Source organism: Schistocerca serialis, chromosome 6 (assembly GCF_023864345.2).
Source record: "Schistocerca serialis cubense isolate TAMUIC-IGC-003099 chromosome 6, iqSchSeri2.2, whole genome shotgun sequence".
Classification (NCBI taxonomy): Eukaryota; Metazoa; Arthropoda; class Insecta; order Orthoptera; family Acrididae; genus Schistocerca; species Schistocerca serialis.
In genome coordinates this window covers 247,237,424-247,251,551 of record NC_064643.1, presented here as the reverse complement: position 1 = coordinate 247,251,551, position 14,128 = coordinate 247,237,424, and the positions used below count along the sequence as shown (strand labels likewise).

Sequence of the window (14,128 nt, the reverse complement as noted above, 5' to 3'; positions counted from 1 at the left end):
GTGCAGCCCGCCTCCAGTGGTGTCGCGACAGGCGTGAATGGAGGGACGAATGGAGACGTGTCGTCTTGAGCGATGAGAGTCGCTTCTGCCTTGGTGCCAATGATGGTCGTATGCGTGTTTGGCACCGTGCAGGTGAGCGCCACAATCAGGACTGCATACGACCGAGGCACACAGGGCCAACACCCGGCATCATGGTGTGGGGAGCGATCTCCTACACTGGCCGTACACCATTGGTGATCGTCATCGAACCCATCGTTCTACCATTCCTAGACCGGCAAGGGAACTTGCTGTTCCAACAGGACAATGCACGTCCGCATGTATCCCGTGCCACCCAACGTGCTCTAGATGGTGTAAGTCAACTACCCTGGCCAGCAAGATCTCCGGATTTGTCCCCCATTGAGCATGTTTGGGACTGGATGAAGCGTCGTCTCACGCGGTCTGCACGTCCAGCACGAACGCTGGTCCAACTGAGGCGCCAGGTGGAAATGGCATGGCAAGCCGTTCCACAGGACTACATTCAGCATCTCTACGATCGTCTCCATGGGAGAATAGCAGCCTGCATTGCTGCGAAAGGTGGATATACACTGTACTAGTGCCGACATTGTGCATGCTCTGTTGCCTGTGGCTATGTGCCTGTGGTTCTGTCAGTGTGATCATGTGATGTATCTGACCCCAGGAATGTGTCAATAAAGTTTCCCCTTCCTGGGACAATGAATTCACGGTGTTCTTATTTCAATTTCCAGGAGTGTATAAAGCAGCATGCCTCACAATTGCTACCCTAGTGCAGGTCCTTCAGGTTTTTAAGTGAAACTGCAGTGCTTCAGTGTTTTATTAAAATAGCTTCAACTTTTTAGTATGTGTTTCTAAAACATACAAATTTTCCGTTTTTTTTAACTGTCCATCTATAATTTTTAATTTAAAATTAAATACCACAGCAAATTTTGTTTATATTTGTCGCTGCAAATTGTTTCAATTTTCTTGGCTGAAGAACGGAGAAATGTACTGCTGACAGGTCACCCCCAGCCCATAGGGGGCGAAGGGTGTGAAATAACAATAAAGGAAAACAAAGAAAATGCTACAACATTTTTCTTTAATCCTATTTGATGAAGGTCCCGAACACTTGATTAATACTCAGCTTCACGAAGTCCCGAAGGCAGAAAGGACACCACCTGCAATCCGGGGTGGCCGAGCGGTTCTAGGCGCTACAGTCTGAAACCGCGCGACCGCTACGGTTGCAGGTTCGAATCCTGCCTCGGGCATGAATGTGTGTGATATCCTTAGGTTAGTTAGGTTTAAGAAGTTCTAAGTTCTATGGGGCTGATGACCTCAGAAGTTGAGTCCCATAGTGCTCAGAGCCACCTCGGCGAGTCCCAGAGGACGTTTCAAAATAATTTCTTGCCCACCATACGGAGCACCCTGGTCCCAGTTTCGCAACTGTAACATTGATTTTCAATACAATACCAGCACCATTTGCATTTTAATTTTTTCATTTACACATAGTCTGTAGTTATAGTGTCTGTATATACTACATTAGACTGTCCAAGTTTGCACACATGTCTGAAGGGAAAGACAGTGTTTGACAGTTCACAGCTATTTTATTACGAAATTGGGTCGCAAATTGTTGAAACAGTTTCACGTCACCTGTACCTTTTATTAACGACACATGAAAATTAGTGCGGGGCTGGGACTCGACCCCGGATTTGCCGCTTACAGAAAGCGGTCGCCGTCATTTTAGTCCACCGAGGCGTGTATCCCAATGATTTGCTCAGTTTCTGTGTTCTTCGCTGTCTCTTAAAGTGGGCTGTGGGAAAACCAGAAAAGGAGAGAATCAAAGCGTTTGGGATGAAAATTGATACATAAACCTGTTATGAGAATGGTGAAACGCAACGGAAAAAGATTAGGGTTTAGCAATCCGTCGACTACAACAGCATTAGAGACTGAGCTCAAGGTCGAAGTGGTGAAGGATATGAAGAGACATCGCCGTGTCCTTTTCAAACGAACAATTTGGGTACTTGTCGTAAGAGATTTAGGGAACCAACGGGAGACATATCTCAATGGTCGGATGGGAATATGACCCGACATCCTCCCAGATGCGAGTGTTGTATGTCTCTACTCTCATTAATCGCAAATTGCTGTCGACTGAGGCTTGTTTTGTGATGATTACTGTCAAACGTAATTTTCTTGGTGTGTAGGCTGGTTTTCCCCGTGGCGATTGTGATGGTGAAAGTTACAATACACAAATACGAATGTCACTGTTAGGACATTTTTCATCGGCAGAGGCATGCAGAGACAATAATTGCTCTTTTCTTAGGTAAACTAAAATAGTAACAAGTATACCTTATACTCAGCAGTAATGGGCTTAAAGGTGTGACTGAACGTAGTACAGCTAATCAACTTGTAGAGCAATGGCCTGAAAGTTTACCAAACACTGCTTTTGAATTTATTGACCACAGGTACGGTTACAGCAGAAAGGGTTTACAATCATAATGTAGAATTTCGATTTATTTTACATACAACGATTCACAGAAAGTAAAGAGTAATGAGTGTTCTCTCCTACGGTGTGGGTGAGAGACGTCTTCATCACACACTGATGCCCTTCTGCCTCCAGCTGTCGCCTTACTTGGCGAGAGCCTCACCGTTGGGGTCGTATTTGGTGAGCAGCTGCTTCATCTCTTCTGGCTTATTCTTCGAGATGAACCCCAGAAATTTGGCGACACCGGCCTTCTGCCCTTCTGAACACTCGCCGCAGTTGGTTTTCACCATCTCGGCAATCAGGCCTGTTACCAATAAACACACATTAAATCATATATAAAACTCTTCCTACTCCATAATTTCGGCAGGATATTAAATGATAACTTTAATCTGATGTCAGTGCAACAACAAAACAGGTAATAGATATTTGATAGTAAAGTTTAACTGTTAGTGCTATTTACAGAAATCCTTTAACAAAATTTACTGCACTATCTTCGAAACTTTGAAGGTAGCAGAGATAAAATACAGTGAGCGAAAATTTGTTTATAACTTGTACACTCTGCAGTTATAAAAGTTATAAGACAAGAAAAAGATGCCGTAGTTGAGAAGTGTTTGAGTGAAATCTGTACCCTATCCCTGATATTATTCTACCTATCCATTGAGCAAACAATACCAAGAAGAAATTTGGAAAATTAGCTAAAGTTCATGGGGATGAAATAAAAACTCTTAAGTTTGCCGATGACGCAATTCTAGAAGAGGCGAAAACGGACTTGGAGGAGCATTCGTACGAAATAGATACTGCCTTGAAAAGACATTGTAAGATTAACAGCAACAAAAGTAAAACACGGATAATGGAATTCAGTCGAATTAAGCCAGACAAAGCTGAGAGAAATAGATTTGGAAAGGACACAATAAAAGTAGTAGCTGAATTTTGCTATTTGGGCAGCAACTTAACTGGCAATTGCTAGAGTGTGGTATAAAATTTAGACCGGCAGTAGCAAGACAATTTTTTTTGAAGGAGAGGAGTTTATTAATATGATATAAATCAGAGCTATAAAATCTTTTTCTGAGTTTATATTTATGTAGTTCAGAATTGCATGGCAATGAAACGTGGATGATAAACAACCCATACCAGAAGATGATAGAAGCTTTCGAAATGTGATGTTACAGAAGAATGCTGAAGATTAGATGAACTGATGGAATAACTAATGAGGAAGTACAGAATGGAATTAGAGAAAATACATTTTATAGCACGGTTTCACAAAAGAAGGGAGCAATTGATAAGAGACATCCTGGAGGGAAGTATGGACATAAAAATTCTAGAGGGAGATCTAGCCACAAATACACTAAGCTGGTTCAAATTGATGTAGGCTGAAGTAGTTAAATAGATATGAGGCTTGCACAGAACGTATTAGTGGAAGACCTACAATCAAACCAGTCTTTGGAATGAAGACCACAACAATAACTGCGAACCTCAAATACGGATAAACAAAAGACGCTTTCGACAGCAAATGTAACCTACCGCTTTTAGAGATAACGAACGCAACTAATTTATTCTGTGTAAATCCATTTCTGTCGATATTGTTTCTTTGAATTGGAGCCACATCTTGTCTAAATTTACATTGTTCATTTAGAAGGAGCGAAAATTGTCTCTCAGGAAGGCGTCAAGCGAATTGTTGTCTGCTTTTTCGCATAGATATACTTTTCCTTTCTTTTTGGTGGATTTAGCATTCTGTAAACAAGACTATGGCTTCATGAATCAACTTATTTTCCTCATGATATGTGCGGCTTTTTTAGTCCTTAACTCAGAAGAAAGCACTGAAATAATATTTTTTGCAGAATAACCTCTATACAGTAAAATCAGAGCTAACAAAACATTAATCAATTTTGTACAAATACACTGTACCATGGTGGCATAGTGGTTATCGCATCTGCCTAGCGAGAGGGAGACCCATGTGGAAATCCCGGCCTTGGTATAAATTTTCATTCGTCGTTACAGTCAGCGTATATACATCACAGATGTTTGAGAGTTGAAAAGGACTGGGGGAAGCATACTGTTTCAATTGATTCAAATCACTTGTGCCTGGATTTCAGGCTAGAACCCCCTTTTTCGTTCACTGTTGAGGTGCTAATCCAAAACAATTGGAGAGGATCTGAAATGATGTTCGTGTTTAGGAGGAATACCAAGTGAGCCGAGGCGTGAATGAGAATTTGGATTGAGGAGGGAGGGGTGCTAGGGTAATCTGTGCAGTTGTGCAAAGCTGCAGCGTCAGGGTGGCGTAATGGTTAACGCCTCTGCCTACTGAGCAGGAGACCGTATTATAATTCTGGTTTTGGTACAAATTTTCATTCGTACTTCAATCTACATATATAAATTGTAGATGCTTTAGACCTGAAAAGGTCTCGGGAACCACATTGTTTCATTTGATAATAAACTAATTGTGATTGTTAATAATTATATTACATTCAAATTAACGTCTAAGCGAACTACTGCATCTAATGCAAGCTTTAAAATAAATTTTTATGTATTCTTCACACAAACTTGGCTTCCAATAAACGAAACCATCTGATTATTTTGGAAGCCCATTGTGCAACTCTGGTGTTGAGTTTGGGTACCTTAGTAAGCATAAAAAATCCACGTATCATGGATAAAACCGGAGACAGCCCTTCAGTTTGGTTCCTGCTTCTCTTCACTTCCATTATCTAATGGAAAAACACTATCTTTTATCAAGATCATGTACAGAACACCCCATTAAGCGACTTTGTGAGCCAGTACACGGAAGAAAGACAGGAATTTAGCACCAGCAGTGAACGATGTGATGGTCCAACCAGCGTCCGGAGTAGTGTAAGGAAGCGTTTACACTGTCCACTTTTGTAAGTCAAAATGGGATTAACTTTTTCCTATGTTGACAGGAAATTCTTCACAAATTTCATTGGAATTAAATATTTTACTGCCTTATCAGGAACAGATTAAAGATTTACCAAGCTGTAAAACCTATGGCTATGCATTTGAGAACAGTTTCAATAAATATCAGATAATTTGGATACAACATTACTAGTTCGTTTTATGATTTTTTGTGTAGTTACGGCAGCATTGCAATTTGCAATGAAAGCGTTGGTTTGTTGTTGTATCGTACAAGGTCATCAAGGAAACATAGTCAGAAGTACTGGAAATGATCACCAAAGAGCTTCTGTTTCAACAGAAAAACATATTTAATGAAAGTGTGTTTGTAGTTTGGAGCTCACTTTTCACGACTTTGGAGCGGACGTTGCAGTCCTGGTCGGCGTCGCTGAGGAAGCAGTTGACGGCGGCGTCCACCCTGGCCGGGTCTGCCAGCACCTCGTCCACGTTGATGTTGTCCAGCTGCGAGAGCAGGCGGTTCTCCGCGGCGGCCAGCGCCAGCACGGCGGCGAGGACAACAAAAGTGGAACGGGACATGGTGGGGAGTCGCGTCTGGCTGGATCAGAGAGGCTGTGCACTGTGCGGAAAGAGTGGACGGCGGCGCTTTTTAAACAGGCACCTGGACCCAGCCTTGGTGCTGAGGCACTGCGAGTTCCATGAACTGTTACTCCGCTCTAGACTGCTGCGTCACGAGGTCAACAGGTCGTAATTGCTTGTGCAAAGTCCAATACGCGAGAATTCCACCGTTCCTCCGGATTTTCCAGAGTTGATATCTTAGAAACTATTGAGGCCAACCGCTTGTAAGTAGGCTGTTTAGGTTTTCTTATTGGTAACGCCACGTAGCGCTCTGTATGAAAATCACTGGCTGTGCTGTGTGCAATCTGTGGCTAGTTTGCATTGTTGTCTGCCATTGTAGTGTTGGGCAGCTGGATGTTAACAGCGCGTAGCGTTGCGCAGTTGGAGGTGAGCCGCCGGCAGTGATGGATGTGGGGAGAGAGATGGCGGAGTTTTGAAATTTGTAAGACTGACATGAACTGCTATATATAATATGACTATTAAGGTAAATACAGTGTTTGTTCTCTATTAAAATCTTTCATTTGCTAACTATGCCTATCAGTAGTTAGTGCCTTCCGTAGTTTGAATCTTTTATTTAGCTGGCAGTAGTGGCCCTCGCTGTTTTGCAGTAGTTCGAGTAACGAAGATTTTTGGTGAGGTAAGTGATTTGTGAAAGGTATAGGTTAATATTAGACAGGGCCATTCTTTTGTAGGGATTATTGAAAGTCAGATTGCATTGCGCTAAAAAATATTGTGTTTCAGTTAAAGCACAGTCTTGTATAATTCTTCAAAAAGGGGACGTTTCACGCTCTCATAATTGTGCGTACAAAGTCCGATACGTGACACTTCTGTCGTTCCTCCAGACTCTTGAAAGATGTCGTTTTAGAACTAACATGCAGTTTACTATACTGTAAAATAAAGATGCATCTTCTGAGTATCTTACAATTACTCACTTTTTTACTGCCGTTGTAGACGTATCTCTGTTGTCGAACGTATTAAAACTTTTTTTCAGCAACATTTCCAGTGTATTAAAAATATTGTGACACATCACTTTCTTCCCCTTGCTGCTTCGGTCGGTCAGCGCGTCATCGAGTTTGCCGAGGGAAGGAAGAACGGTAGAATTACATCTAAGCAATCGAAACTGCACTAAGCTTGGTGACTAGCGTCATGAAGGGGGTGGTATATCACAGAAGCGGTAGACGCCAAATTCTTTATCTGCTGCATTTCTTTACCAGGAATGCATTCCAATTTCATCCGTCGTGACAGTTCCAACCTCAGTTACGTCGTCATGTGCTGCATATTCATCTTCACTCTCGTGACCAGCATTGATTATTATATTCTCTATTGCTTTTATTATGCCATCTCTGCGCCAATATCCATTTTAAATTCACTGTACTTGTTTGCAAGCTTTCAACCAATCATTCTGGATAATCTTACATAAAGACACTATGGTTATATTTTTTGGGTAGTTAAAGTAATGGAATAAACTTTTTCTGCAATTTTTCATTTTATCTTATTCCATATTAACTCTGTGGTTTTCAAAACACAGTACCGTAGTATGGTGGGAGCGTCGGACCAACATATTCAAAACGGCATCTTCTTAAGGTTTGGCTTATTATAACGCAGAATTTGCAAAAGCTCATTTCTTGTTAAGCATGGTTTAGGGCAGATTTTGTTATGTATGAGTCATTAAGTTACCCTTTTCGCGAGTTGCAGTTGTGGGAGCTTTATTTGTGTGGACTTATGATACAAATGCCTTATGAAGAATAACGGTACAACCAACTGTGATATTAGGAATAAATTTCTCTTCTAACCATTTGTGATATACTTCCTCATTCATAACATCTCGATGTGATTTAAAATCACAATTAAATGTGCTCCCTCTAGGAATCCTGTTCCTCGGCCAGCGTGGACAAGTACTCTTTGGCCTGCACTGCTAATAATAATTACATCTGGAACTTTCTCATTCTGCAAGCAGTTTTTCATGGTACAAAGAGTATACATCCACCTTTCATCCGCGAGTACCACTTGTGTATTTGGCTCTGAGAACTATGGGACTTAACATCTGAGGTCATCAGTCCCCTAGAACTTAGAACTACTTAAACCTAACTAACCTAAGGACATCACACACATCCATGCCCGAGGCAGGATTCGAACCTGCGACCGTAGCAGTCTCGCGGTTCCGGACTGAAGCACCTAGAACCGCAAGGCCACCGCGGCCGGCACTTGTGTATTTGGCATCTTTCCATTATTTCTGATTGTCGTCAAGCATTCCGCATTCTTTGCAACAAAGTCGGGATGTTCAGGTAGGATATTTCTGTTATTTCCTACGTTGTTTGAAATTAATTCCCATCCCTTCCAAAATTTTTCAAAATGTTTCTGTTCCCCCTTGAAACTCTGTTCAGCTCTCGCAAACTTGGGATTTTATTCTTCTGCTCGTAATACTTTAACATAATGCTTTATAGAACTCATTTATAGAAACTACTTTTGTGGAATGCCTTTGTTTTAGGAGTTTTAACTCTTTTTCCTATTTCTTCGGCTTTCTTAAAGTCTTTAAAATGTATTCTGCTCGTATTTCTGACTTCCAAACAGTTTTTGCCACCCACAAGATTTTTTTTCGGTAGAGGCATCACTAACTTAGACCGCCTTTTTTCTTCGTGGCACAATTGTGTAAGTTTGAGTATATACTCTTTTTCACCTGAATGTGCCCACTTCCGTGACATCTTCCTCTGTTTCCATTCCCAGGGATATTCACGGTTATGGATGAAGCCCACTGCGCTATGATCTGTATTTCGCGAGGATGATGATGATGATGATATTTGGCTTGTGGGGCGCTCAGCTGTACGGTTATCAGCGTCAGTATAAATTCTCTGTCTTTACAGAGGAGTCTCGCCATTTTCACGAATGATGATGGAAGGATGAGGACAACACAAATACCAAATCCCCTGACCCGGCCGGGAATCGAACACAGGACACCGTGATCCAGAACCAGCAACGCTAGCCACCAGAACATGAGCTGCGGACAGTTCGCGTGGACACGCTGAACCACTTCACAACTGATCTGAAAGTATTCGCAACGCTATGCGTTTTCCTTCATCACCACTGTACTTATTTACTATGACGTCATCGCGTCTTTCCTATAACGACCACGGGAACTAAGTGTAATAGTATCGTGATTGGGTAATAAATAGCTTTCTGCTACATTCCTAACACCCCACAGGCATAGTCACACTAACACCACTGGAACAAATATTATAGCGAAGAACGGTTTAGTCACATTACAGTGCACCCTTTGCAGTAAACAGGAAGATTATTTTTCTTTGAAGCGCACTAGGTCATTTCAGCATGTATCAACTACACTGGGAAATCGCGTGATTTTGCAATTCATAGACAGTATGATTACCATTCGAACCCTTGTTTGCACACAATGGCACTAAATTGGCAGTGTTTCTGGAATAAGTAGTAAGCGATGAACGCTAGAGTGCGAATTATTTGCCGTAGCGGAATTATTGCATAAATGCATTCAATATTCTACTAAGTTTGCGCCCGCGTCTTTGCGCACGCACGCTTGTGTCACATATACTGCGTACATACATGATTCACCGCTGTTTTACACCATAAGACTCCACAGAGGTTGTTAAATTTATCTGTAGTATTCAGCTGTGTCGTCCATATTCTTAGTTCCGAAACACATCGACGAAATTATTTGTTCGTTACAGTGCTCATTCCCTCAGCCTGGTCGACACAAGGAACAGCACAAACAAAGAAAAGTTGCACTTCATACTTTTAAAGTATTCAAAGTCGATTAAATACAGGAAATAAAAACCGACAGTTCGTTTTAGAACTTTTGTATGTATCATGCCATTATCGATCCCTATGGCAAGTACGATTATCTCACTCCCGCAGTACATTTATACAAAGAATGACTCATTTATATACCAAATTTGCTTGAACTTGCTCTAGGCGTCCTCGAGTTGTGCTTTTACGTAGCATTCATTTTCAGCCACATGGATGCTAAGGGCATCTTAATGACACAGGTATTCTTCTTTTTTATTTCCAGGTTCCAAGAGATATGTGTGTCCAGCTTGGGAGAAATTGCTTCAGGCTTTACAGAGATGGCCCGATGTGTCCCCATCTAGCAGACCCTCTTTACTCCCCGACACCTCTCTGCCACAAAAACACACCCACCTTGGAGCGAGATGTTATCAGGCATGTCTCCAATAAAGCTAGCGACCCCAGAAACTGTGTCTACGATACTAACATCTGTCGTTATCGAATATTTTTACATATCATGCCTTCTCAGCCCCACACTGGGCCGTGTATGTAGGAGTGTATCACCAGACACAGTATTTTTACACAAATAATTGAAATAATGAGTCATATATATACAGAGAACTTGATCGAAGGTAGTCCATAACTTAGTGTGTCCCCACACCTTTCCCCACGAAATGTAGGTTGTTCTTACTCACACAGTGCTTATTTCCAGATTGTAAATTATTTGTGTACCAAGTTTACTTGAAATCAGTCCTGTGGTTTAGGAGTAGTTTAACATGCATAAACATACATGATAATAATACATACAAGATTATTAGCTCAGAATTCCAGTATTGTCCGGGTACTTCTTTATTCCATTCCTCTATTAGGCCATCTCCTCCTCGCTTTTCTCTGCCAGTCTCCTCCTCCTCTATCCCAACACTCACCTCCTCCTCCCACTCTCCCTGTTCATCTACTCTTCCTCCTCTCCTCTCTCTATCAACCACCACCTCACCTCTCTTTCTATCCATCCCCACTGTCTCTATCCATTTACTCCTCTCCTTCCTCTCTATGCCCATTTACTCCTCCACCTTCTCTCTGTCCATCTCCTCCCAACTATCCTGTGCATCTCCTCCTCACTTCTCCCTTTGCCTGTTTCCTCCTCCCCTCTCTCTGTCCATCTCCTCTATCTTTATTCCTCCATCCACCTTCTCCCTCTCCTGTCTGTCTGTACACCTCCTCCGCCCTGCCTTCTCTGTCTATCAATCTTTTATCATACCCAACCCCACGTCAATGAGACGTTGTGTAATATCCCTTTTCTCAAAATTAATTACACTACCGATCATTCCAAAGATGGAATAACGCTACGTTGTAACCTTTGAAACAAAATACATTAATTTCTTTGGCGAGGGATTTTGTCTCCGAACTCACTCACTCACACTATCGTCTTCTGTCTCGTTGTCGAAACATGATGTAACGAGGGGGTACGGAATTTTCTCGTGCTTGTACATTTTATGACACTATATACGTTCAAAGGGAATACTAATATTTACTAACACATTTATTTTCCTTGTCCAAACTCATTTTTTATTTTTTTCAGGATTTGTAAGACGAGACGACTTGAAAGTCTTGATATGGTGATGCGATTGATCGGCCGCCATTTTAGCCGCCTATATGCAAATTTTCATGAACTATCAGAGAACCTGCCTTCATTACCTTTTCATGATTTACAAAGTCCAATTACTACTTACTGAATGCATTTTTATCAAACCTTTATTACTGATACGCGGTCTAGCATCACTTTATTAATTACTAACCACGGAAACCAGCTACGCCAACCAATTTATTTTCTGTATTCTAAGGCATGTCGTTATAATTAATTAATGTCTCTATCTCAAATAAGCATAGAGAAATCTTTTATTGTAAATCAGTGGAGAAAATTTATTATAAATGGCGAGACCGAGATAGGACGTGTAAATTCTAATCATTTCCTTTAATGTTTCCTGGAATTCCGCTTCACCGGTGTGGGATGAAAGCATTGTTATTCTGAAACTGAATAAAAAGATAATTTACGAGCAAAATTGGATGCAGTAATCTTACGTGAGGAACCCATTGCGGAAGGCGACGCATCAACATCCCCATTTCAGGTACCGACATTAGGCGTAGCAAGCTTTCTCCTCCAGTGGTTATGATATTAACTGTAGGAACTGGAGGAGAAAGCTTCCAACGCCTAATAGCATTCGTCCACCAGTACTTGGTTAATGTATATTTGCCTTTACGTATGTATGATTATGAGCTATGTGTCACAATATGGCCTGTGTTTGCTTGTATATAATGGCGAATGTGCAAATTCATATTTAATTACGTTAGCTACTATCGTTAGCTACTATCGTTAGCTACTATCTTTCTTAGCTTAATTCTATAGATACCTCTTCCAGTCTTGGTCGTCTACAAAAAATTTTAAATTATTTTCTTAAATATGTTTGCTACGACGAAAAAAAGAAAAGCGAACAAATTGGCTAAGCGCGATAACAATGATGTTGAAATGAACGCTGAACAAAGCGAACTTGACATCATGGATGTATAAAATTCTCTTATTTCCGATCCCGAATCAGAACTCAGCTCTGAAACGGAGGTAGATATTTTACACGAAAATTTCCTGTGTGAAGATAACCGCAGACCATCAAACAGGCTTTGAAACTGCTGAGGACGTTTCACGGGAACTAGACGTTCCAGTGGACAATGTTTCCTGTGAATCTGAATTGCAAAGTAATAACCCACTTATTATTCAATTATGCTACTGATGAAAAAAAGTTAAGGAATTGTCAGCTAAACAACAAGAGTTTTTGACTGAACAAGAAAAGTTATGTGAGGATTTTAAGATTTATTACTAAGAGTTACGTAAAGTCTTAGAAATTTTCAAGCAGGACAGAAAAGACAATTCTATGAATTAGTAACTTCAACTGCTAATTTTAATAACTTTTCACTGCACTACAATCGTTTGAAAAGTGACGTACCACAGTTGAAAACAGCTTATTGTGATAGTCTAGTAGTCATATCAGGTTTGAAAAAAGAACAGTAATAAGTACGTGGTACCGTAAAATCATCAGAAAATAACGTGAATACTTCTGTCGAAAAGCAGGGGGCCAAAGTGGAAAAACGGTTGAAAGGTCAATGTAATGGCTAACAGAAAAAAAATATGGAGACAAACGATAAACTGAATTCCGAATTCGAACGAGCTGTGAATGAAAGGGTCAATGCCGCCGTATCGAACTGTAACAATTGTGGGACTTGAATAGCTCAGACAAACTTTCAATAAAGATTTACCGGAATGGCGTGGCCAGATGACTATGCAGATTTCTAGCATGCAACAAGAAATATCTGCAGTCAAAGGTTTAAATCAAAGCACAGCACGGACTGCAAACCAAATTCTCAATGAAAGTACTAATCGCAATGTTTTACCGAAGCCGTACTGTAATGTTGTGGTTTCTAGTGGCTTGTTACCGAACAATTTACCGTAGGAAATACCGGCAACCTCTATGTTGCACAGTGTCTTTCTTGAAGACAGCATTCTCAAACACAGGTAATTCCGGCCTTATATCACAGAAAAGAAAAGTCTACAACTGATTGTATTCATTAAGTCCTTCAAAGGGCTGTTAGCGTCAACCAGGTCGGGAATGATCCAGTCTCACACAAAGATGTGCTGAAAATTGTGAAGGCAAAAATGTGGTGTCACCGCCAGACACCACACTTGCTAGGTGGTAGCCTTTAAATCGCCCGCGGTCCGTTGGTATACATCGGACCCGCGTGTCGCCACTATCAGTGATTGCAGACCGAGCGCCGCCACACGGCAGGTCTAGTCTAGAGAGACTTCCTAGCACTCGCCCCAGTTGTACAGCCGACTTTGCTAGCGATGGTTCACTGTCTACATACGCTCTTATTTACAGAGACGACAGTTTAGCATAGCGCCTTCAGCTACGTCATTTGCTACGACCTAGCAAGGCGCCATATTCAGTTACTATAATTACTTCAAGATTGTATTCTGAACGGATAATATTGTGAATCATGTACCGTCAAGAGCGACGTTCATCATTAATGGACTAAAGTTAAGTTTCAAACTAATTACGTTCGCTTTCTGAATTCTCATTCCTTGTCATGTTCCAGACCTCATGTCAGTATAGTTCTTCCCTCCTCACGCCAGCCTGGGTGAGCTAAAACGCGTGCATTTCGGCCTCCACTCGTAACACGGTGTTGGCTCTCCTGCCAACACAACAAAAATACCATTAGATATTCGTGAGAAGTTAACACATTTACACTAAGACGACACAGAACACTTCATGTCGTTCCTAGTTTCAAGTGAACTATACACGAAGATGTGAAGACCATTAAGAACAACAATAACGGCTATAACAATGCGTCGCTGCCGAACCAGCCGCGCACAAACCA

General features: G+C 41.3%; 1 protein-coding gene across 1 annotated transcript; it reads right to left on the bottom strand.

Moving 5' to 3' along the window:
- Positions 1-2,417: 2,417 nt before the first annotated feature.
- LOC126484329 (ejaculatory bulb-specific protein 3-like) lies at positions 2,418-5,981 on the bottom strand. Its single transcript, XM_050107774.1, has 2 exons — positions 5,719-5,981; positions 2,418-2,777 (listed from the first exon to the last, which is right to left on the bottom strand). Exons 1-2 carry the CDS (start codon positions 5,909-5,911, stop codon positions 2,617-2,619), a joined length of 354 nt encoding a protein of 117 aa, XP_049963731.1. The 5' UTR covers positions 5,912-5,981; the 3' UTR covers positions 2,418-2,616.
- Between the last annotated feature and the right edge of the window lie 8,147 nt (positions 5,982-14,128).

What these genes read in the sequence shown, in the direction of transcription:
- LOC126484329 (XM_050107774.1), bottom strand. Translation starts at nt 5,911, where the DNA reads ATGTCCCGTTCCACTTTTGTTGTCCTCGCCGCCGTGCTGGCGCTGGCC. An exon ending in CCGCTCCAAAGTCGTGAAAA is followed by an intron (nt 2,778 to 5,718) that starts GTGAGCTCCAAA and finishes TATTGGTAACAG; the next exon opens with GCCTGATTGCCGAGATGGTG.